General features: G+C 36.9%; 1 protein-coding gene across 2 annotated transcripts in view; it reads right to left on the bottom strand.

The window, feature by feature from the left end:
• Window positions 1–593: 593 nt before the first annotated feature.
• The window catches only part of LOC140162691 (protein piccolo-like), a 50,549-nt gene continuing 26,046 nt past the window's right edge, over window positions 594–25,096 (bottom strand). Inside the window, exons 5-22 of one of the 2 annotated variants that reach the window (XM_072185963.1) lie at window positions 23,994–24,114; window positions 22,836–22,942; window positions 21,525–21,673; window positions 18,925–18,990; window positions 18,203–18,333; window positions 17,478–17,643; window positions 15,751–16,060; window positions 11,029–11,136; window positions 10,514–10,689; window positions 9,351–9,519; window positions 8,955–9,108; window positions 8,416–8,489; window positions 8,169–8,244; window positions 7,161–7,309; window positions 6,537–6,563; window positions 5,555–5,698; window positions 4,235–4,377; window positions 594–2,926 (exon numbers count right to left, since the gene is read on the bottom strand). In XM_072185963.1, the coding sequence (XP_072042064.1) occupies window positions 2,762–2,926; window positions 4,235–4,377; window positions 5,555–5,698; window positions 6,537–6,563; window positions 7,161–7,309; window positions 8,169–8,244; window positions 8,416–8,489; window positions 8,955–9,108; window positions 9,351–9,519; window positions 10,514–10,689; window positions 11,029–11,136; window positions 15,751–16,060; window positions 17,478–17,643; window positions 18,203–18,333; window positions 18,925–18,990; window positions 21,525–21,673; window positions 22,836–22,942; window positions 23,994–24,114 (2,435 nt within the window). In that variant the 3' untranslated portion in view covers window positions 594–2,761. The remainder of the gene's footprint in view (window positions 2,927–4,234; window positions 4,378–5,554; window positions 5,699–6,536; window positions 6,564–7,160; window positions 7,310–8,168; window positions 8,245–8,415; window positions 8,490–8,954; window positions 9,109–9,350; window positions 9,520–10,513; window positions 10,690–11,028; window positions 11,137–15,750; window positions 16,061–17,477; window positions 17,644–18,202; window positions 18,334–18,924; window positions 18,991–21,524; window positions 21,674–22,835; window positions 22,943–23,993; window positions 24,115–25,096) is intronic. The other variant, XM_072185964.1, reaches the window with a different exon arrangement.

Below are 25,096 nucleotides of genomic sequence, written 5' to 3'. Positions count from 1 at the left end.
GTACAGAGTATAGCATGGCTCATCTATGGTTGAACAGAACATACTATTGTAAAATATGCCAATATTAGGTCAAAGGTTATTACTTCAAAGTACAACGAAGCTCATGACCTTTGACATGTACACAAGGTACGTGTACTTTGTTATTTTAAATGAGATATGTACACAAGATCAGATCTCATTTAAATAATTATGTATAACTTTGGTATAATCAGTGTTTTAGTGACCATTTGCAAGAATTGTGTCAAATATGTAATATTGTAATATTAGAAATTAAATTTCTAGATGACCAATAACCAGCATTCATGAAAATTTCCTATTGTGAAACAAAAACATTGATAGTATACAAAGTAGCCGTAATTCGCATAACCTTCTCTATATCAATATAGGTACTTCGTAAGGCACCACACTCAGAGTGGTCCAATAACGCTATCAGTACCTCAATAGGCTTCGATGGTTCAGTTTATCGTACCCTGGCGATTTTAGAAATTGGACCAGTTATAGTAATGAACATTTTATTGCTCTCGACTCTCGGTAGTACCTATCGGCGTACCAATAGTACATATCGGCGTACCGATAGTACTAGACTCTACATATCGGCGTACCGATAGTACATATCGGCGTACCGATAATACCTATCGGTGCACCGATCCCGATACAAGACCAAACTAAATGTGGTGCATAAGACGTATACTAAAAAGTATTGCCTAATTAAATGCACTTATATATATATTGTATATACTGTTTGGTATAGGACACAAGAAGGCACCATAAGTCGGGAACACTTGCATAATCATATGCTACTTGTAGTTGATATTGAGCCATTCCAATTGAAATGTGTACACTCCATGGAAGGCATGACCTTAATCTCCCACACAGTGAGTTTAGATGTCAAATGGAGTCACCCATTCTGGTATAGCCCCATTTGAAATTCACACTCCCTGTGTGGGATATTTAGATCATGTCTTCCATAGGGGTTGCAAAGATTTTAACTGGAATAGCGCATTAGTTTGATTATTAAAGCACCATAACTTATTTGTCTTTTGACTTTTCTTGTTGATCGTGAAATATCCTGGCTTTTAAGACCACTAGATTTTTTTTATAAGGTAGTAGTTACTGTGTAAAATGGGATTATTCCATGAGGTATTTGATCTCTTCTCACCCAGAGCTTTAAATAAAGACAGAAAATGCCCCCGATGTATCTTTTCAAGATCATACACCGCATTTAGCACCACAATTTGTACCGTCCCTGCAAATCTTTCCATCCAATTTACATCGAGTATTGAATAAATAAAACCAACTTAATTCCTTATAATGAAGGCGGGCTATAGTTCACCTTGGCAGGACATTATTACTACTAGTACAAGACAACTTTTTGTTTTCAAAACAAAAATGCCAAATAAGAGATGTGTGAATGGTCTTAAAGCTTACTCTTGTATGGCTGAAAGTTTGTCAATTTCGCTTTTGTCGTGAAGACCCAAAACTACTGTCCGTTCAATGAAACACGACATATTATGCTTATAATACTTCATTTCATTAAAATCAATATCTGCTCCCAAATAATTAAGTAGTATCTGATGTAAGTTCTTGTACATACTGCCCTTTAGTTTTGGAGGAGACTATTCTTAAACACCTGCCACTCAAGTCCATGAAAACTACCTGTCGATTGGGCAAAATAAATATTGTGTCCAATATTTAATCAATCAAGAAGAGTATTAAAAAGATCATCTACAAATGCAAGTTTGACCACAAATAGTTTAAACCCTAGTCATAATTGGCAATTGAAATGAGCATTTCAAGTTGTCAACCAATCAGAAATGCCGTTAGATGACTAGTAGTGTCCAGGGGGTTAATAGGTGATACTAAGGCATAACATCTAATTTGATCCTATGGCGCTATCGGTGCCCGATGGCTCTTTCTATCGTACCCTGAATATGCGCATAGTCTTTTCGGTTTTTATTCAAATGAAAAACAATAACAAATGCTAATTATTATGCTCGATATAATTCATTACATCTTCTGGGTGTGATAGAAATTATAGTCATCGGTATCTAAAGGCACCAATAGTGGTATAGGACCAAATCCGATGTGGTGCATAACACACTTTTATAGTCAAGGAATAAAGTTGGTCTTTTTTATGAATACAAGACATGATATTGGCTCGGTTCAAGTCTTTTGGTAATTTGCTTCATTAAAAAACCAGCAGATTTTCCTAATTTAGTCTGTTTTCCACAAAAGGGCTATCATGCAAATCCAAGTGCATAATAAAAAGCCGTCAATCAAAGTTAAAATTAACAACAACAAAAAAGTTTCAAGGTGTAACATCCAAACAATCTCTCAAAATCTGTTACAAAACGTTAGTTATGCAAAGCCAAAGATTTGAACCGAGTTTTTCGCAGTAGAAGTGATGTAACAGGTATTATTACCATAGCGATATGTCAACACAACCTCCTGGCTCGTGATACGAATTTGAATCTATTGCCTAGCATTAGACGTTACGTCATCAAAACACCTGTTTCTCTACATTAATTGACTTTCTAGGGCGTGACAAATGCATCTTAATCCAAGGCGACTCTCGTTCTCTAGAATATTAATTTGAATGAAAACAATGTAAATGGACATCATCTGTGGTACATACTGTGCTAAATACAGCCTGCTTCTAGTGTTTGGCGGGTAATTCAAACACGTATCACGAGACATGAGGTTCGTGTAGACACATCTCTATGGTAATTAATCCTGTTACGAATATATCGCTATATCTTTTTCATGGACTGATGTTCTTTGCAGGATGTAGTTTTGAAAGGAATAGTTTGTACCATCCACCCGTTTCACCTTCACACTGTATAAAATCGATGCCATCTAACCATATGATTGCAACACCGAGTAAAGAGTTTCGACCAAATCGTCCACCATCCGCCCACAGCATCAGCTATAAATTGATATCAAAATGTTATCGAAAGATTACTTGTAAAAACTGTATTAAATAAAAACAACATTATTGGGTTTCATGTTTGGGTACAAATTCTTTTAAAGCAACATCTAAAATGAAGAGGGATGATGTCAAAATACGATACGATTTAAACAATATCACAGAATGGGCGTGCATACCCATAGCTTGTATTATTATTATATAACAGATGATCTCGTGATCTACAGTATCAAAAGCTTTCTGCAAATCCAATAGAATCCTGTGTAATTACCATACAGTAGCTATGTGAGATGTAATAAGTAGGGTGTACCAAGAAGGTGTCAGTAGAATAAAAACTTATGAACCTAATGTCTTTGGCATTGATAAAGGATAATGGCATGAATGTGAAATTAAAAATAAATGTGCCAACCCAATCTGATCCACTCAGGCCAAAGTCGAAAAATTTGATAATTGAGTTATTACTAACTTGCTCAGTACATACACTTAATGTTGAATCCCCAGATCTCTTGAATACTTGGTTGCAAAGTTATGAACTTTGTTTTTAAATATCCATTTTCTTATGTTTTTTATTGCTTTTTTCTCCTCACTTTTTGCCTATATATCTCAGTTTCATTATTGCCGACATTAGCCTGAATGGATCAGATCTGGTCACACATAGAGACAAGAGGCCCCACCAACTTTCATCCAATTACGACTCGCTCATCAATTCATCTGACCGATGGAGGTTGGTACTTCTGGTCAGATAACCCTGGCGTTTCCCGCTATCATTTAACCGATCATCGGCATTAAAGACCATTCACTGGTCGCAGGCCACCAACATCCATCCAAAATAATGTAAGTCGAGGAAACTTTATTTAAAAATTAACTTTTTTCGATAAAAAATAAAATAATGTTCATACCGGGCCGGGGTACTGGACTTTGGAAGTGACGGGGATGTGCGGGCAGCAATTCGAAACTAGGGATCTTTCGGTGAGAGCCTAGACACTGAAAAGGGTGTCTTTCAGTGAGAAGGCCCAATAAAAGGAGTTCTTTCCGTGAGACTGGGGAAAATTTTACCAAAAAAGGGGGTCATTCCTGAAGTGAGACTGGGAAAAAAATGTGGGTCAAAATATACAAGTTGATACAAAATTTTCCCATTTTTTTTAAAGGGGTCTATTGGTGACAGGAAAACAAAACAAAAAAGGGGGTCATTTGGTGAGAGTGAGTTCAGTAAAACAAAAAAGGGGTCATTGGGTGAGAGGGAGTTGGAAATGGGGGTCAATGAGGCCGCACATCCCCGTCACTCATTTTTAGTGAGTGTCCCCTTACCTGTAACGAGAGCTCCTTGCCACTTGTATTAAACATAAACACTTCGTTGAACACCGGGTCGCCGCCGCTATATTTGCAGATGCGAGTCTTCTTCTTGGAGATGCGTTTTTCTTTGCGCAGAAGATAGCCCTTTACGTAGACATCTGGTGATAAAAAAATTACAGCATTTCTTTTTAGGGTGGAATAATCATAGCAGACACAAATATCGGACATGTACTACCACGTTTTGGTAGTAAAGTTATATTTCTCGCTATCATTGGCCATAAGTCATTAGTCAGGTTAGTTAGGAGTAAGTACGAATTACTCCCAAAAACCGACATGAGATTAGCGATATCATTTATGGCGTGCCATTAGTGGAAAAACAACATCACTATACCGAATTTTGGTAGCGACAGATCACGGAATAAAGCTTATAATCAATCATTGTACTCTATTCACCAAAGTCCATGCCCGCTTACATAAATTACACGAAGGAGAAACCTCAAATATGGAATAGGTATAGCAGCCAAAATCACTAGTTTAATTGCAATGGGCTATTCCATTTAAATTCTAAACTGCCCCTGTGGAAGATTTTGGAAATCTCTTTCACCGGGGGAGTATGAATTTTAAATAGAATGAACACTTTAGCAGCTCCATTTGAAACTCACCCTCCCTCAGTAGAAGATTCAGGTTGAATCTTTCTCAGAGGGTGCATGAAATTCAAATTGAGCCACCTAATGTGTTCATTCCATTTTAAAAACACACTTCCCCTGTGGAAGATATTTCCAAAATCTTCCACAGAGGTAGTGTGGATTTCAAATGGAATAGCCCTAGTTCTTTTTTTCACTTGAAGAAGAAGAAGAAGAAGAAGAGAAGAGGAAGAGGAAGAGGAAGAGGAAGAGGAAGAGGAAGAAGAAGAAGAAGAAGAAGAAGAAGAAGAAGAAGAAGAAGAAGAAGAAGAAGAAGAAGAAGAAGAAGAAGAAGAAGAAGAAGAAGAAGAAGAAGAAGAAGAAGAAGAAGAAGAAGAAGAAGAAGAAGAAGAAGAAGAAGAAGAAGAAGAAGAAGAAGAAGAAACAAACAAAACAATGGCTTACCAGGTATGTTGTCGGATGATATGAAGATGAAGATGAAGAAGAAGAAGAAGAAGAAGAAGAAGAAGAAGAAGAAAGAAGAAGAAGAAGAAGAAGAAGAAGAAGAAGAAGAAGAAGAAGAAGAAGAAGAAGAAGAAGAAGAAGAAGAAGAAGAAGAAGAAGAAGAAGAAGAAGAAGAAGAAGAAGAAGAAGAAGAAGAAGAAGAAGAAGAAGAGAAGAAGAAGAAACAAACAAACAAACAATGGCTTACCAGGTATGTTGTCGGATGATTTGATGTTATAGTTAATCCTCCGACATCGAAGTATCTCTACAAATAGGGTTTCCGCTCCTCCAGTCGAATCCTCAAGTCGACGTCTTAATTTCACCAACAAATCACCGGTTAGTTCATAATCTCCTGCACATTGATAAATCAACATGATAATTGATATTAGTTTTTCTTAAAGATATTAACTCTCTCGATACAGACGACAAGTTCCATTTTTTTTTAAATTAAAAAAAATTCAGAATTGTTAATTTTCATGACCATATTTGGAATCAGCATGTAAAGTGCATTAAAATGAGTACAAACAAGCCTAGTATTGGTTCAGTGGTTCTTATGGCTAGCAAGTAAACGATTTAATAACAGTTTACAAAGTAGCATAAAACCGATAGTTTCCAAATGATTATATATAAACATTGATCATTAAAATGTTTGCATATTATTTTGACCTATTCTTTTCAAAGAGTGTAGCCTAACAAAATGTAATTTAAATGTATAATGTAATGTAAATTTTACAACATACTACTACTTCTACTACTACGACAACGACTACTACTACTACTACGACTACTATACTACTACTACGACTACGACTACTACTACTACGACTACGACGACTACTACTACTACTACTACTACTACTACTACGACTACGACTAGGACTAGGACTACTACTACTACTACGACGACGACTACGACTACGACTACGACTACTACGACTACTACTACGACTACGACGACTACGACTACGACTACTACGACTACTACTACGACTACGACTACTACGACTACTACTACTACTACGACGACTACGACTACGACTACTACTACTACTACTACTACTACTACTACTACTACTACTACTACTACTACTACTACTATTACTACTACTACTACTATTACTATTGACTACTACTATTTATTATTACATTACTAATATTTATAATTCCATTATGATTGATGTATTGCCTACCTCGATGAAGTATTGATTCAGTTCGAGCTGAAAATTAAATAAATATATGTTCATTATTTATAATTGTTTAGAATTATATAACAACTTTAAACCCACATAGACAAACAGAGATAGCGATATAGAGAGATTGAGACGTGTGAAGGACTGGGGGTTTGGTTGGGGAGGGAGAACGACAACAAACATGTACATCCCCATAAACACACAAACACACACACCCCCACAAAACACCTTTTTCCACATCCCACCCACACCAAACCAATCTCTCAACTAAACATGCTTTTAAACATGCTTTTAAAAGTGCTAAGAGTATAAGCACTGTACAACATGTGCTCAATAGTAGCACTTTAAGACACCTTGTACAACATGTGCTCAATAATAGCACTTTAAGACACCTTGTACAGAGTATAAGCACTGTGCTAAGAGTATAAGCACTGTACAACATGTGCTCAATAGTAGCGCTTTAAGACACCTTGTACAACATGTGCTCAATAGTAGCGCTTTAAGACACCTTGTACAACATGTGCTCAATAGTAGCACTTTAAGACACCTTGTACTGCAGAATACTTTAGTTGGGAGTCGCATACAATCATTTCAAGATAACATCAACATGCATATTATACTCACCAGGCATGGTCGCATCTAAAACCTGCGATTGTCCCAGCTCGCTTAAGGATGGTGTAGAAAACTTAATCACTTTCTTCTTTGTCTTTGGTGATAGCGTTGACTTTCTAGGGCGTGACAAATGCATCTTAATCCAAGGCGACTCTCGTTCTCTAAAAAACACAACAAATAAAACAGATAAACATAAGCAAAAAATGAGCAAGGCCCCACTCCAGTTAGTCACGCCAATGTGGGAGTGTATGTGAGAGAGGATACGTAACTTAAGCAGGATACAGAATGCTTTAAAAAAAAAAAAAAAAAAAAACCAAGTTGAGTAATATTATGATATAGGATATATTATATTATTATATAGGTTACGTGATTTTAGCATTATCTACAGATCAAAATATTAAGCGGGAAAGTTTATGTTATATAAAATTATCATTCATCTCTGTTCATGGTGGTTCCACTCCTCTGTCCTATTTTTTCTAAAGCCTCCTTTGATTCAATTTCTGCACCAGGAGTCAAATAAATTCCCAACTGATAAACCAACAGCTTTTAAGACTGGTATCGCCAAGCTCTGCACTGAAAAGTGAAATATTCTTATAGTGCCAATGGCAGTCATTATTGGCTCAGAGGATAAGAACCTTCCTATTTGATGCCAATCCACTGATGAATTTCAACATTTTGAATTAAATCTAATACTGGAAGTTACTTTATCAACTTGCTACGTTGCGTCTGATACCACCAGACTTCATCAGGCAACTGACCCGCTGGGTTGGTCATGTGACAATTGAAGACGGCTAGGGATCGTCTTGATGGCCCGGTCCCATGCGTCAAGTGTCACATGACCAGCCCAGCGGGTCAGTTGCATGATGAAGTCTGATGGTAAGATCAGACGCAACGTAGCAAGTTGTAAAAAGTAAGTTCCAGCATAAGATTTAATTCAAAATATCTCGATAACTGAGAATATTTATTATTTTTACTGATGAATTTATTCACCATCTATATTTCTCCCTCCTCCATACTTACCCGGTGTCTGGAAACTCTCCATTACGCAATGACGATGTGGTCGAAACGTTTTCTGGTGTGTACTCATCATATTGTTCTGTAACAATAATTAATATACATACATTAGGTATTTATTTGCTTTTATAATATTCTGCAAAATAATATTCTTCTCCGTCGAATGTTGTATATTTTTGACAATCCCAGCCCCACATCCCTACCTAATCGAAAACTAAGAATCCCCAAGCTTATACACCTATATTAAGCTTACCAATATCGGACAGCGAGACGTGCTTGGAACTTTTTTCTCGTCTCCTTGGTCCTTCGTCACTTTCGGCGCCACTTCTGTATGGAGAAAGAAACGAAAACGTTAGAAAATTAAAAAATAAAATATAAAGAGAAGAAAGACATATTGTGGAATGAGATATTGGGGAAATCCTGAGATGGTAATACCTGTTGCTCGGAATATTAATGGCCCATTCAGTGATTTGCTCATCCGGACGATGGTAAAAGTCATCAAAATTCAGATTTTGGTTTATTTGTCATTGGCATAGATGTGCTAACATAGCCTGCTAGTGGTTCAGCCGAAAGCCGTGTATTTAAGACAAAATGAGGCAAGTTTCATGAATCTGTAATTAATACTGACAGTATATAAATTAGCTACATGTATTTGAATCGGGCTTCAACTTCATCAATACTGCTGTTTTCTTCGGTTTTTGCCACATTTTTCATTTCAAAATTACCAAGTGACAATTTGAATGACTTATCCGGAATGGGTCTTTAATGGCCGATTGCAAAATATCTGCTTACCTCGATAAGCAACCTCTACGATCCACTGAAGAAGTAGGTAATGTTGCGTACTTGAAATCACTCGGCGAGGGTGACGCTGAGGTCGCTCTCTTCAAAGTTGAGGGCGCTGATGTCTTTTGCGGAGATGGTGACAAGGACCCACTTGAACTGCCGTCTATGGAATGAAATAATGATGATATTAGTATAGTACTATCATCTGTGTTATAACAATAACTGTTAAATTCAAAGAATGTAATGAAAACACCTCTGCAAATTGATTTTCATTTCATTATTATATTTTATCAGCTCTTTTTATGGAGCTCCAGTGACTGGAAATTACCATTAGTCCATTACTATGGTATAGTTGCTTGGCGCAACATCGTGAATCTGTAATAGACAACTATAATATGCCCTTACCTTTTTTTCTGCCAGGGTCGGCACTCGTATAATTAAATATACTCGGTGAGGTTCCAAACTTTCGTACATTACTAGGAGATAGTCGTACTCTTTCACTAGACATACTTCTTGATGATCCTGGTTGTGGGAAGGATGATCGCGTGGTGCTTCGTCCTCGCTCAAATGAGACCTGAACAGATGCAATAAGGAAATGACGAAAATGAAAATATATAAGCGTATTGTATAATCATAAATAAATGGACTTTACGTATCAAATGTTTCCACTATTTTGGCCACTCTAAGCCATTACCAACGCCAACCCCCCCAAAACCCCACAAAATTCATCATCTGCAGTTTAAACTAAATTGAACATGTGACACATTTAAGTAGTTATAAAATAAATAAATAAATTTCGGATTTATATAGCGCCTTTTTCCAGCTAGATCTTGAAGGATTCAAAGCGCTGTAATTTCGCTGCCATGGTGAATCATCACAATCAGATCGCATCATCTAGGCCAGTTGCAGCCGAACCTCAGGCGCAGACCTATCCGCACTTAGATTGTAACATCCACCAATTATCTGTGCAGCTCCCCAAATTCCATTGGGTGAAGGAAGTTTTGATAACCAAACAACTAATCACCGATTTTTTGAAAGCAGGAGGAAACCGGAGATCCCGGAGAAAACCTGCGAGAGCGAGCATGGAATCGGGATAAACCAAGTGCACATGAGTCCTTGGGCCGCGCCGGGGCTTGAACCCGGGACCTCAGTTGTGCAAAGCGAGGGAACTACCGCTGCGCTAACTCGCCCTCCCAGTTCACATAATAATAATCATTAATACCAACAGTTTATTCCTTTTTAACAAGGGTTAAGCAGAGGTATATAGATCGGGAAGTTGAAAATCTTTATAACATTCAGAATAGTGTCTAATATGGATGTACAAAACACCAAGGGCTTACTAGCCATTTTCTCTGTAGCAGTCATGCACTATGAGGTTCACATACATGGCATAAAGACTCATCTCACGAACGAGCCTCAATCGCGTCCCGTGAAATTCAGTTGAAGGGATCGCGTATGTGAGAATGTTGACAGTGGACCTCTTCACTGGTTTCGAATGACATTACGAATAGGGAAAATGTTGTCTAAAACAAGAAACGGAAATTGCACTGTCTAAACACTTTACTTACTGGACTCTGGTGAGAATCGTGATGATGTAATCTATCGCCAGAGACACTCCTTGGTAGCGAAGACGGTCTCGAACCATTCTGTCGTTTGGTAGTTACTGTTACTTTAACTGTGGTATTAGCATTGGGTTTAAGGGTTTCCTGAACATAACTAGTGGTCGTAGCACCCGGGTATTGCCCTTTGGTGGGAGAAAAAATAAATTCACATGCGTCAGGTCGTTTTCGATAAGTTGGTACTTTCTCAATTACTCACAAATTCTTCAGCACACGGTTTTCCCGCCCCCTGGCGCCATCTCGTCCCTCATTTGTCTCCTTCATAATTGTGATCTCTTAAATCCAGTACCTCTCCGCTGCCAATTAATTTTTCCCTTGAGTTTTACCCTGGTTTCCGAATTTAACCGAGTACATTACTTGTTTCTTTCATAAATAATTATGATGCTTGTCAATACATGTACTAGTACGCCTAAATTATTATAATATAATTTTAATAAAATCTTTGTCCATCATGCTTTTCTCACCAGTATCGCTTCTATATGGCACTTTTGGTTTAGTACTTGAATCGTCAAACTTAAAATCAGTTGGGTGATCTGGGTAATGTGTGTATTGTGTCTTCCCTTCATTGTGTTCTGCAGAAAGATATGAAATTATTCATTATTATGGTTAACTTTTCACACCACCGAAAACTAAATGTCCATTGGTACGTGACTATTTCGTGATTGACCTTTTCGGTAAATCCCATAAACCTTTGTGAGTACACCTAAGATGTCGTCATTTGACGTCACACCGATCTGTGGCGATGCGCACATCGTTTATCGAACATCGTTACTACGCATTGCAAGTCGGCGTGATGTCAAATGACGATAACTCAGGTGTACTCGCAAAGGCTTGTGGGATTTAAAGGTCAATTGGTAAAAATGAGCGATGAAAAGGCTGGTTCTTAGCTTTAAAATCCCACAATGCATCGCTTTGGATTGAAACTATGTCCTCTCTTACATTGTGCATGCGCAATAGCAATTTTGCAACAAAACTCAAGAGACTGTAAAAGATGGCATAGTTTAAAAGTTGGTGCTTTGCGTTATGGGAATGCGCAACTGCTTAATTATCATAAATCATTCTTAGCATTATTATAATTAAGATACAACTATGTCAGTCTTGCAAATAATGTGTTTCGACTGTGACGAACTTTAATTTTTAATTTTGAAAACAAATTAACAGATTTCTTGCCCTTACTGATTTTCCATAACAATAATATCCAGCTTTGATTCAAAACGAAAGGCATTCCAATTTTACTTTGAAAATCTCAATAACCGCTGTCAATTGGACAAGAAGGAATTTTTACTTCTTTAGTTTGTGTCTACAACTTGTAGCTTTGATTTCTATAGCACGTCACCCTTACATATTCCAAATGCAAAAATTATGCAAATGATGAGAATGGTCTATGAACAAATTTGAAAATATACTATACTTATATATTTTCTCAATCAAAATCATGAAACGCATGAATATAATTATGCAAATAAATGCAGTAGTATCTCTCATAATAATATATCATGCCACATGCATAATTAATTTATTGAAAACACACGGGACTATAAGATTTGTGCAAATATATCATGCGCATTCATTCTACAATCGTGATTGAAATTGATGTCTAGTTGTAGCTTGGGTGGGTTGTGCATGTTCTTCACTTTAAATGTATTAAAAGCATTAGATGCTTTAAAAAGCATTAGAAAGCTTGCAAAATTAGTATAAGGTTAAAATATAACAAGGTCTCTATTAGCATCTAGGCACATCATGTTAATAATATATATCTACGCAATCATGATTACTTAGTTAAGGGTAATGGCACCTTCATGACTTCAATATGATTCATGTAACATATTTTAGGTATCTTTAAAGACTTTAATCTTCCATAAAGATATAAGCTTATACTAGTAGTGTTATTCCTATTCTGCTTATTGAAAATAAATGAAAAACGAACGAACAAACAAACATACATGAGGTCTAAAAAGAGAGTTCAATATATCACCAGAAACTCAAATGTCTTTTTTTATCTGCATTACCTGAGATGCCAGACTGATTTCAATTTAAACAATAAGATAATAGGACCAAGAATCGATCCATGAGGGAGACCACATGCATGCACGTATCATGCACGATATGACAGATCATTTGAAGTCATGAAGGTTACAAATACAAGGTATGTAACTGTTGTGGCTACTTTTATTTTGTGAAATTCGTGTTATGTTATTCAAAAAGAATCAAGACAACATGAACTACACACTTCACGAAATGACAGACGACTTGGAAATGTTAAATGTTGATTAAAGTTGAGCATACCTGTCCCTCCATAGATGAGCCCTGCTTCATATCATGCTGCGGGTAGAGACGCAATGTAACAAAACGGCACCAAATAGTATTGTTATAAAAGATTCACGCTTACATTATCATGAACACTATTCGGCACAAATTCGTTAACTAATGTGACGATATGTTGACGACACCTTTGTTGTTTGAAAACGGAATGTAAAAAAGCCACAACAAAATATATACACTTATAGAGAAAGTTTTAACAACGATAAACATTGATTACATGGTCTTTTTATATACAATATTTAGAGAATAGCTGGATAAATATTGGAACGCTATGTTGATGATACTTTTGTTTTAAATGGTTTAGCCGTAAATGAAAGATGATTGATGATAATAAGCCGGGCTAATTGTGATGTAGGATTGGTGTTAGCAGGGGTTTTAAATTAACAAGAGGGGTATCTTTCTTCAAGCTTAAAATTGAACAGGAGACATGGATCATATATATTTACGTTGTCAACAGTCACCAGAATGTTACATGAGGTCATTGCGCTTTACATAAAGGTGCTGACCGCTATTGCACAAAACACACTTTATAAACCTTATTTTTGTATTTTGACTTTCGAAGCACACATGTATACATAACTGTATACAAAGTTGTATTTTAATGAGCTTAAAGATGAAGCCCCGCTTTTGGTCTAAGTTCATTAGGGAATTAGTCAAGGTTAAAATTTATCCTGTAAATTCTGTTCTGTATGTCATCAAAGTAACAGGTGTAAGTCAGTTCTCCTGTGGAGAACTGGCCAAGCGGGGCTTCCTGTTTAGGTCTTTAAATATGACTTCGAGCGCGTGGTTTTTGCAATTATTGTTACTGTCACATCACATTTACATCTTAGAAAACGAAACATATAATAATCAACAATGTAGTGTTAAATGTCATCGATTCTTCTAATAGCTATTCTACACTATCGATCAGGCCAACTGCATCAAATTATCGCCAAAGCTACATTAGGTATTATGACACTATGAAACAATCCATTTCTTTGAGTTAATTAGCTTGATTAAGCAAGGTTAGACTCTGCAATTAATTGAGACCTTTGTTCTAAGCATTTAAAGCAATGGCTATAATAGACTTTAAATTTTTCCCATCATGCATTTTTACAAGAGCGGGGTATGTGCCATGCGTACTTATTAACATTATTTAAATTGAGGTAACTGTATGTCGATGATACATTTGCTAGAATAGCGATATCTAACAAACGAGCGCCATAAATAGGCTATATTTGGTATGCACGGTTATATAGAATTAGGAGCAAATCTGAGATGTATTTAGAAGAAGAAATATAATACGGTACGCAAAAAAAAATACAACAGACGCCATTTTGGAAAATGCATGATGGGAGAAAGCGAAAGTAGGGCAATCAAGAGGTGCTCTGCTTAGCCGTGCTGCTGGCTGGCTTGTTGGTTGCCTGCTGTAGGCTCCCTATTGAAGATATCTGCGTGTTAAGCTGCAAATTATGTGAATGAACATGCAAAAGGAATTTTCATAAATAACCCCTCACCAATTACATTCATTTGTATCCAACAATTATGGAAGATAAGCATATAATGTGCTATTCCATTTAATATTAGATTTTGGAAACATTTTCAACAAGGGGAGTATTATGGCTTTACTTATTATCTTCATTAACTGGAGTAAGTATTTTACATGGAAGTTAGCCAACTGTTTATTCTATCCAAAACTCATACTCCCTTTGTGGAAGATTTTAGCTAAATCTTCTACAGGGGTAGTGTGGACTTTAAGTGGAATAGCCAAATTAGCGGTAATCTGTTCCACCTACAATGAAATCTTATGCAATTTTTTCCTGGGTAATGGGTGTTTACTGGAGGGGAGAGTTCCTATTACCCATTACATTACATCCAAAGGTCCAAGGAAATTAATGCGGTGTATGACACAGTAGCTGAAACAGATGAAAGTATTTTGATTGGTGTTTTAAAGATGGAAAAAACCTAACCACCTCTATTCACTATGTGCAGAACCCCTGGAAGCCCTTTTTTCTAAGAGTGTTGTTCATGCACTAGAAACTCACGTCCCCGTCGGTACACATTAATACCTATTTTAAGCATTGTATATCATGGCCGGCAGTGTCGATTAGCTAGCCACCCGTCTGCTCGTCATTTTAGACGGGGAGTTTGCTCATGGGACGGGCAAAGTTAATGCCTTTGACAGATGCTTACCATTGTATATGTTGAGAAGCTAACTGACCTTTTCAGATTTGTACAACAAGGCCATATATCAGCTCATATTTGAACACTTTGAACCCCCAATGGGCTATAGACGTCTGGTAAATGTTTTAAAGGTCAAATTAGGACAGGCAATTTTATTCAATTTCTAGCTAAGACCCAAAAATAGTATTATATCTTACGACATAATTTAAGTGCTGCATAATAGGTCCTACATTTATGTTGTAAACATATGCTTTTGGAATGAGTCTACGTACTAGCTGACAAGATCAAGTTATGCAAATATTGGGAAGCACATTCTGATATTGTTGTGAGATGTAAGAAACTAGTATAACATTCCACCTCTTATCATGCTTATTTAAATACAGATCGGTTCCAAATCAACTTGAACTAATTAGGTCATGTGGCTGAAACTTCAAAACGTTGAACATTAATTTTGTAAATAGCATGTAAAGTACCAGTCAGAAAACCATAAAATTGTAATAATTTTACCATCCAAGAAAATTTGCTGACCTGGCTTGTATTATTAAGTATTCAGTAAAAATTAGGACAATGAATACCGGCTTTGTCATTATATACTTCACTATCAATCAGACGTATCGTATTTCGCTTTATGATATCAGCGTAAATTTAAAATTAAAAGATTGATATTATATATAGCGCCCTCTATGTTCTTTATATCTTACCTTGATAACTAGATTTACTGCTATGACTAGGTCTATCAGAATCTGAATATTCATATCCGGAAGACCGCGAACTTTGACCTCCAGATTCGGCCATGTGACTCCGCGACCTGCGCGGTGACCCTTGATGTTTCGACCGATGGTTTTTCGGTGAGGGCGTAGTACCTCCTTGAGGCAGTCTGGATGTTGAGGCCACTGGGGATAGCATTCTAGGGGAGAGGGCTTCGTGGCTTGCATTGGCTGGTTGGTCTTGTAATGTGAACCAACGTGGCTTATTATCAACCCACTGCCGATCCGATAGATCAAGAAGAACCTGCAATTTATCAACATTTTAGATATTTTGTAATCAATTGGTTGAAAAGATTTTAAGTTTCAATTGTTAATCTATAGTTTCGCAACTTTTCGAGAACCACTTATGACATCATAGTCATTTTATGCAGAGGATGGGGAGGGGGTACTTAGTTTGGTATCACTGGAGAAATGAGACCCATAGTTATCTATTGGTATTATATTATAGGAGGAGGTTTGATATAAAATTTCAGAATGGGGTTGTATCTACCATAGTAAAGCTTGAAACACAAACATACCAAATACCGTGAACAGTCCTACATTAGTCCGAAAAGGTTAAAGCTAGTGTTTAGTTATTTTAGGTTAGGATTACTTTTAGCAGCTGCTTTTAGCGATAATGTTAAGGTTAGTGTTAGGGATAGGTTATAAACTAGAGTTAGGGATAGGTTATAAACAGTTACTAGAGTTAGGGATAGGTTATAAACTAGAGTTAGGGATGGGTTATAAACTAGAGTTAGGGATGGGTTATAAACTAGAGTTAGGGATAGGTTATAAACTAGAGTTAGGGATAGGTTATAAACTAGAGATAGGGATAGGTTATAAACTAGAGTTAGGGATAGGTTATAAACTAGAGTTAGGGATGGGTTATAAACTAGAGTTAGGGATAGGTTATAAACTAGAGTTAGGGATGGGTTATAAACTAGAGTTAGGGATAGGTTATAAACTAGAGTTAGGATTAGAGTTAAGGCTATGTTTAGGGTTACGGTTAGGATTAGGGCTCAGGTTTATTTAGGATGAAGTTTAGGGTTTGGGTAACTTGTGAAGGATTGGGGTTTATAACAAAGTTATTGGGTTTTTGGACTAATGAAGCTTCGTACTGTCGACCTGTAGCCTAATCAAAATACCTTAATATTCAAGGCAAAAATTTAGGCATGCGTCATGCCCATGAACATGCCAAGATCTTGCCATGAACATGCCAAGAACATGCCCTATTTTCGCTAGCAACAGGCATGAATTTTCGTGAATTTGGGGATTTTTGATGGGTTGTTCATGCTCATACATGAATATTCATGCCCTGACATGCTTTTATTTTGTCATGCGTTAATAGTAAGAGCCTTGACATGATCAGGGCATGTTCATGGGTAACTCATGGCATGAATCATGGTCAATGTCAAATTTTCTCTACTCCCATGCCCATTAATTCTTTATTCAAGGGCGTCAATTACAATTTATGGGTTCAAAATTAACTACCCATGAATCCTTGATAGAGGAAATTCATGCTATATACAAAAACAAAAGAATCAGAATGTCTTGCCATGTTCATGGCATGAACATGCCAGTAGCGAATTTTGGGAATACCCATGATTTTGTTTTACCAGTAATGGTTAAAGGCAAGCCATTTAATACATGAACTTTAAAAACAAATAAACGCAGTTACTAACCTGCCCCATGAAATCATTAAAAGTAAACCTGTCAAAATCCCAGACAGTAATTTCGAGTATTTTGGCGCCTAATTCAATGGGATGAATATTACGATATATCACTGTTTGGTTCCATTCTGGTGTAAGTGTCTTCGGTACATAGCGTGTTTTGCGCTTATTCTCTGACCTGAAATATATGAATAATATCAAGATGTATGAGTGATGAGTTAGATTCAAGCATTACACTTAAATGGTTGTAAACACTGTTAAACTAACAATAAACATAAGAATGGAATTTTCTTTTGAAGTTCAGGTTACGGATTTGAATTTTTAGCGTCTATGATCTAATTTGTTTCTCAAACATACGGTATTGAATACAACATTTTTCGACTTTTTGTTTGACACGGTCGATTGCGCCATCTGCCGCGGTTTTAATGGATGATACCCATTTTCGGCTAAATACGCCATTGGCCATAGTGTTGTCTGAAATGGTGACGTGTAACACTGTACATGACCCTATGAAAGACAGAGATAAAAACTTGACTAAATCGCGTCTGACGTCAGAGCAAAAGCGCACCGTGATTGGATTTCGACTTGCGCACTGCGCAGTACGGCATTTTCAGTCTAGTTGCCAGAACTTACGACGCGAACTGGTCTTTTTTTTTTCTTTGTCTATCATTATAGACTACTTCGGTGTAATCTCACTCATTCCAAGATGTGAGACTGGTGAAAAACAAGTAACTTACCCTCTTCCAGGTAGAAGACATGTCTTAACAAATGGATCGGCCAATCCATTCATGTCTTTGGGTGCTAGCCCTCTTGCTCGTAAAAGAGTTACTATAAGATCATGATTTCTTTCATCAAAGTTCAACTGGACCTGTCAGGTACAAAATTATGATTATCAAAATATGAAAATCAGGAAATAACCCTGTTACTGCGGAACATGCAGTTTGAACTTGTTCACTTTACGATATAGATTACGGTTATGTAATTTAAAGAGAAGATTTCTTTTGAAGTTGTAAGTTTGATTAAGTTGTTTCAAGGTTAGAAAGTAAACAATTTCTGAGCGAAAGTTAATAAAATTTCATTTTTAATTTAATTTGATTCAATTAAATGAAAGAAAAATTTAGGCAAATTTGTATATTTTTAACTAAATTGAAGAAATTTTTTTTTCTACTCACAAGCACTCATTAAAAGAGTGTTATTAGAATTGATTTTATGTACCATTTCCATAAGATGAATTATTGCAGTGAAATTTATACATAAACATTTCTCTCCCCATCTATCTAACTCTGGCTTTCTCTGTCGCTCATTCTACCTCCCCTATTTTTTTTCAATCCCATCATGCATCACGGTTCATGGTACCAAATACGCCCGAAAATCCGACCTTGGAAGTAAGATTGGGAATGATGCTTTGTGGAATAGAGGAAAAGGTTTATTCTACATTTGAACAAAGAATATGATCTACCTGGATTTCTCCACTGATCTTCTTTGTTCTATCTCTTCCTTTTCTCTGCAGATATGAAAACACAGACTGTTTCAGACATTATTCTCATCTTGGCTAAGTCTACTTAGGTAGGGAGGGAGCTAGGTGCCATTTTGGGGTGCTATTGTTGGTAGGTAAGGGTGCATTAACTGGTGCCCGAGTTGTTCTGGTTCATTTGGGGTTTGGGTGACATGGTTTGTTTTGCATTAGCAATGCGATCGGATGTTTGACGGGCACGGGGTAGTGCTCGCGTTGTTCTTGCTCATTTGGGTTTTGGGTGACATGGTTTATTTTGCATTAGCAGTGCGATCGGATGTTTGATGGACATGTGGTAGTGCTTGGGTTGTTCTTGTTCAATTGGGGTTTGGGGTGATATGGTACGTTTTGCATTAGCAGTACGATCGGATGTTTAATGTTGGGCATGTGGTAGTGTTCGGGTTGTTCTTGTTCATTTTGGGTTTTGGGGTGACATGATACATTTGCATTAGCAATGCGATATGTTTGTTGTGCATGGGGTAGTGCTTTTAGCAGGTAACATGCAACTTTTACAGGACAGCAAATAAGGGTCATTTTCACAAACATATAAAACAATATATTTAAGCACAAGTTGAATCTGTTGAGAAAATTAAATCAAATTAAGTCCATTGCACTTTTAAAGCACGGATTAATGAATTGTACATGTGATATAGTCGATATTGTGCGCAGATACAACAATGTTATTTCAAAAGCACTATTATCATGGTTACTGATGATGTAACCATGGTAACAAGACGCTGCCTTCGTTTTTTGAAAAAGCAATCCAAACTTAAAAGCTGTTTCAAAATGATATTTACTCATCTATTATCTGTTATTTATTATTATAAAAACTGGTAATAATGTTTTATCACTTAAAGTGGCTTATCGTTAACCAACATTTGAGACCTGCTTTGCCACAAAATGAGCGTAAAGTCGCAAATTGGTAGTTTCGTGACCTCCTGGCTGCTGAGTTGATGTTCTTTGTTTTATGTGCACACACGTATAAGCCAGTATGTCCTTTGTGAATGCCCTATTGTGCATGCTGTGTCCCATTAACAAAATACATACTTCTGGCATACAGCATGCCCCATTCACAAAGACATACTACTGGCGTGTACATGTGTGCATTAAAAAAAGAACATCAATTAAGCAGCCAGGATGTCTCGAAACTACCAACTTACGACTTCACGCTCATTTCGTAGGAGCATGTCACAATTAGGGAAAATGCATTCCAAAATGTTCCAATAATATTTAAATATTCACAAGTTCTTGACACATCAATAATATTAACTATGGCTAAGTGACTATAGATGCAGTGACAAAAGTATGTCATTTGTTTATATCAGTGGCGCCCTCTGTTTTTCCGTGGCAGGCAAGAAGAATATGAACAGGCCCGAGACACTCCGGACCTAGTTTGAGGACAGTACAATATAGTCCGTTCACTATAAGATGGCACATGACCATTGGAAAAGTACACAGGGTCCTCAGAGGAGACAAAGGTCAAATTATATCAACATTTGGAAAATGTGATTTAGCTTTAGTGAATGTTGCTACAACTTGAACATGTCCTTTCGTGATATAAACTGTGAGTATGTACGTGGAAAACGAACAAGGTCATGTGCCATCTTATACTGAATAGATATCGTCACTGGGCGGGAAAAACCTCATAATGTACTTTTGGCCCTTGAACATGAATAAAGCCTTGTAGGTGTAGAATTTATATTGAAGAGTTTGCTTTATCCATGTTCAAGGGCCAAAGTACATGCAGGACAAACCTCATATTTACTTTTGGCCCTTGAACATGAATAAAACCTTATAGGTGTAGACTTTATATTGAAGGGTTTCATCCATATTCAAGGGCCAAATGTACATATGAGGTTTTCCCGCCTATCGCGCAAACCCTTGCTGGTCCTGACATACAGTCTACGCAAAACTCTGTTCTGTGATTGGGTCAATACGTCCATCACGTCATGGACTATTAATTCCTTATTAATTTATTAAGAGTCACATTTTTGCTGTCCTCAATATCGGTATAGGTCGTGTGTACGGAGCGTCTCATCTCATTGTATAGGATCTCTGATGTAAATGTAGCGATATACTTGGAAAGCAAAAACTACCTTTCTCTTGCGATATGATGAACATTACCGAAAAACAACATTGTACCTACAAAAATATAAAAATATTAAGGCTGTTCGCCGATGAAGCAAAAGCAATAATAGAGAGTGCGCCAAATGAAAACACAATGTCACATCATCTAATGATCGTAATGTGACGTCATTATGCTAGAGGTCTTCTTTTTGACAGCTTCAGTTCTGTCCCTGTTCCTAAATCCAATGACTATTATGACTTGGGTAATTAGTTAAATCCGATGATATTATCCAGTCCAGATTTCCAGTAAATGACCTAGAAGCATTGGTTTAGCCAGAATATGATTTAATGAGTTATTACCACTTTTTGCAGGTAAAATACGGCAATTTGTCGAACGGGTCAGTATCGTAATTTGTTTAAATACTGCTACGATTTCGTTAAACATTTGAGATCAAAGAAAAAATGATAATTATATTTACCTTTGGTGTTGAGCTGTCGCTAGCAGCGGCCACGCTAGGTGAACTATAGACATACTGCGCCTTAGAGATGCCTTCTAAACGTTCAGATAACATTTTTGGATCGACGCCATTACGAGAAGGATGGACTTGCTGTTCTCTACCTGCAGCGGCTGTAACAAATGGAATTACAGGATATGAATTTATATATCAGCTGCACAAAGACGTATGTCCATTAGTTCCTGCAAATCATGATTATGATTGCGAGTGATGCACATGCCCTGTAGTTATGGTGGAATTGTATGCGTGTATGTTCTTCACTTTGGAGAACGCATGACAAGGACTTATGCAATGACTGGCAATCGTTCATACATGATGGACATAAGTCCTTGTGTCGCTTAACCATTGTTTTATACAGATTTGTACAGATAACACCTACACTCTTTTTGTATTGCCATGTGATTATACTAATTCTTCTACTTAGACCATAATAACTTAGATAGTTGCAGACAGAACACACCACTATGAAGTCAGGGTCACAATTATCAGTTACCATAGGGTATTAAATAAAAGGCACTAAATTTAATGCCCACGTGACCCATGGGCGCCGCCATACCAAAACCACCAAGTGATCAGTAGATGTGCTACAATGCTAAAAGATCAAAATTGCTGAAAATTATATAGGCAACTTTATTATACATTGGGGGATTCTGTTTTTAGTATGTTTTCAAGAACCAAATTTTAAAAGTTTTGATCGATGGAAAAAAAGTTATCAGGGAAACTCTTACAATAATACTACAAAGTTGCAAAAAAGTGACAAATTTGCTAGAAAATTTGGACATGCATCCCGCGTTTCCAATTGAAATATACTGGAAGACCACCCGCTGTGCCAAAGGTCACTTTTCCAGACATCCTGTCTAGACGCCCATCTGGTGTCGTGGGCATTAAATTAAGTGCTTTTATTTAAATGCCCTAAGACAACTGATTATGGCAAAACATGAAGCAACATAGATCGATTATTAGAGTGAATGCGTATACTTCAACGTCTTGTGCTCTACCAACTGAGCTAAATGTTCGTGAGACACGAATCTGTCGTTAACATGCCAACACAATTCATTGTTTTTGCTAAACGTGCAAATAATTTAACATCTTTTTTGGAGGGCGCACTTCATTTGAACGTGTTGTCCGAGGTACTAAAAAGTATGCCTAAGTAAGCTGATGTGCTTGTAGATGACGGTATGTCTTAAGGCTAGGCTACTCTGAAAGCTACTCTTGAATGAAGAAACACCCTCATATTTTGATTTGATTTCAGATGTAAAATTGTGATATGCTTACGCTGTGGAAGTTCTTTGGCGGCTTTTTGAGGTTGAGGTTGTGGTTCCGGTTGCTGTTGCTGGCGTCTTCGGCGTGATGGACGAGGTGAATCTAAAAGGTTTGTACCACTGCAAAAGGAGTAAAAAATATCCTTCACATTTTCAGTTGTTAATGGAAAGAAGATTATATTGGTATAATGTACCTTTATTGCACAGTTTCTACATTTCTTTGTATATGAGTGTGTATCAATTCCCCATTCCAGATAAATACAACACTTTCTTTTACAAAATGTTATAAAAGTCAAATATGAATATTTTTTTGCAATTTGAAGGAAAATTGGCCAAGATATTAAATTTTGCATGTTACAGCCACAAAGCATAAGTCAAAATAAAGACGCCAGTAGTTAAAGTAGTCAAGTGCCATTTTGACGAAATTGAGTTATTGGCAGATTATAAGTCACTGGGGGTCAAAAATTTTTTTCTGAAAATTTGGGTCGATTTGACCCCCTCCAAGTAGGAGTCACGTGAGGGGTCAAGTGGGGTCAAAATTTCAAAATGGTCCGATTTGTTTTAAATTGGTTCCAAATTACTCGTTAGGGTACAAGGATTACAAAAATATATGGATTACCAGGCCTCGAAATAAGCCAGGATTTATTTGGGCCATTGGTTTTAACATATGAACCCCACAAGAAAGTGAGAAAAATGGTTAATTTTTTGCGGGCCATTTGGGCCCGCCGGATTATCTTTTGCGGGCCCTCACTGTTTTTCTGGGGCCAAGGGCCCTTGGGCCCTCCTTATTTCGAGGCCTGTGGATTACCATTATGTGCTTAGTTTAGCAGTTATAGGGTCAATGTCAATCAAAGGTCAAACGAATTCAAATTTTCAATAACATCCGATTTGCATATATGATAGACAGAATTGTTCCTATCAATATGGGCATTTTAGAAATGTATATATTCGAAATCTTATGTAAAGTCCAAGAGTTGTCTCATAATTTAATATTTTTAATGTTAAATTTATGGTAACCCAAAAAACAAATTTGTTTAAATATTATATATGTTTAGAGTAGGATGTTTAGCATTTGAACATTGGTATTTAGGAATTTGACAAGAATATTTAAAAACAAATATAGAAATATTGTGTTTGATTGCTAAACACACTTTTTTTCAGGAATACTTACCATCGTATAACGATGTCTATTTCTTTTTCAGATCCCTGAGTTATTCTTTGTACCTCTTCGTACGTTTTCCCCGTTAGATATACACCACACCATTCCAGTACCTGGTCACCCTTATGAATACCTGAAATGATTAACATTTAAGATTAAAATCTTTTAACTTAAACATCTTTCAGTAAATGTACGTTAGCAAAGATAATGACACTCCCTCATTTCAAATATTGAATTTTAGTTTTGGTTTTGGTCAGGTGGTTTCCTATCCTGCCTGAGCTCTTGACTGACGTGATTACCGGTATCGTTATTTCTACCCTTAGTTAGAATTTCATTTCATTTCATTTCATTTTATTAGAAAAAGCATCGTGGCCCTAAGGCCAAATTGAGCAATTTTTACAAAATTTAAAGACATCAAAATATTACTAAATTACAAATACAAAATATATAAACAACAAATTTAAATTCAAATAATGCAAGATAAAAGATGAAAAATATTGCACATATAAAGCAAAAATGGATATTGCCACATATTAAAACATCAGCATGCAGGTGTGAGTCGGCTCCGGGAGTCGGTGTGGGTGGAAAAGGGGTACACAGGTGAAGGGTGCATGAGCGCACGCACCCCGATGCACACACAACGGCATGCCAGCACACATGGTCCCTTCATCTCTGAATCTCTGGGGCCAAGGGCCCTTGGGCCCTCCTTATTTCGAGGGGGCCCAAGGGCCCTTGGCCCCAGAGATGAAGTTAGAAACTTAAAATTTGTAGCACTCCTCCCTACGCAATACATAAATTCGCAGAGTCCCATTTCCCTAATATGACATTTTTAAAAAGAAAAGAAAAGAGAAACCAAAACTTTTGGAATGAGGGACTGTGTCGCATGAGTACTTTCTCCCCAACACCCACACGCATACCCTACAAATTAATGAAATCCATTTTAACCATGGTAATTCGGGATTTGGTATTAGCAAAGCATTGTGACAATGTTGCCACCACAGTAGTTTTTCCAACTCCCGGATACACTGGTAAACCAAATTCCTTAATTGTATCGTGTATTTTGCTAAATAAACAGATATATATGCAAAAATAGTAAGAAAGAACAACAGAAAGCA

This window comes from Amphiura filiformis, chromosome 10 (genome assembly GCF_039555335.1).
Source record: "Amphiura filiformis chromosome 10, Afil_fr2py, whole genome shotgun sequence".
Lineage (NCBI taxonomy): Eukaryota > Metazoa > Echinodermata > Ophiuroidea > Amphilepidida > Amphiuridae > Amphiura > Amphiura filiformis.
Note: the sequence above shows the minus strand (reverse complement) of the source record. Positions and strands in the feature narration are given on the sequence as shown.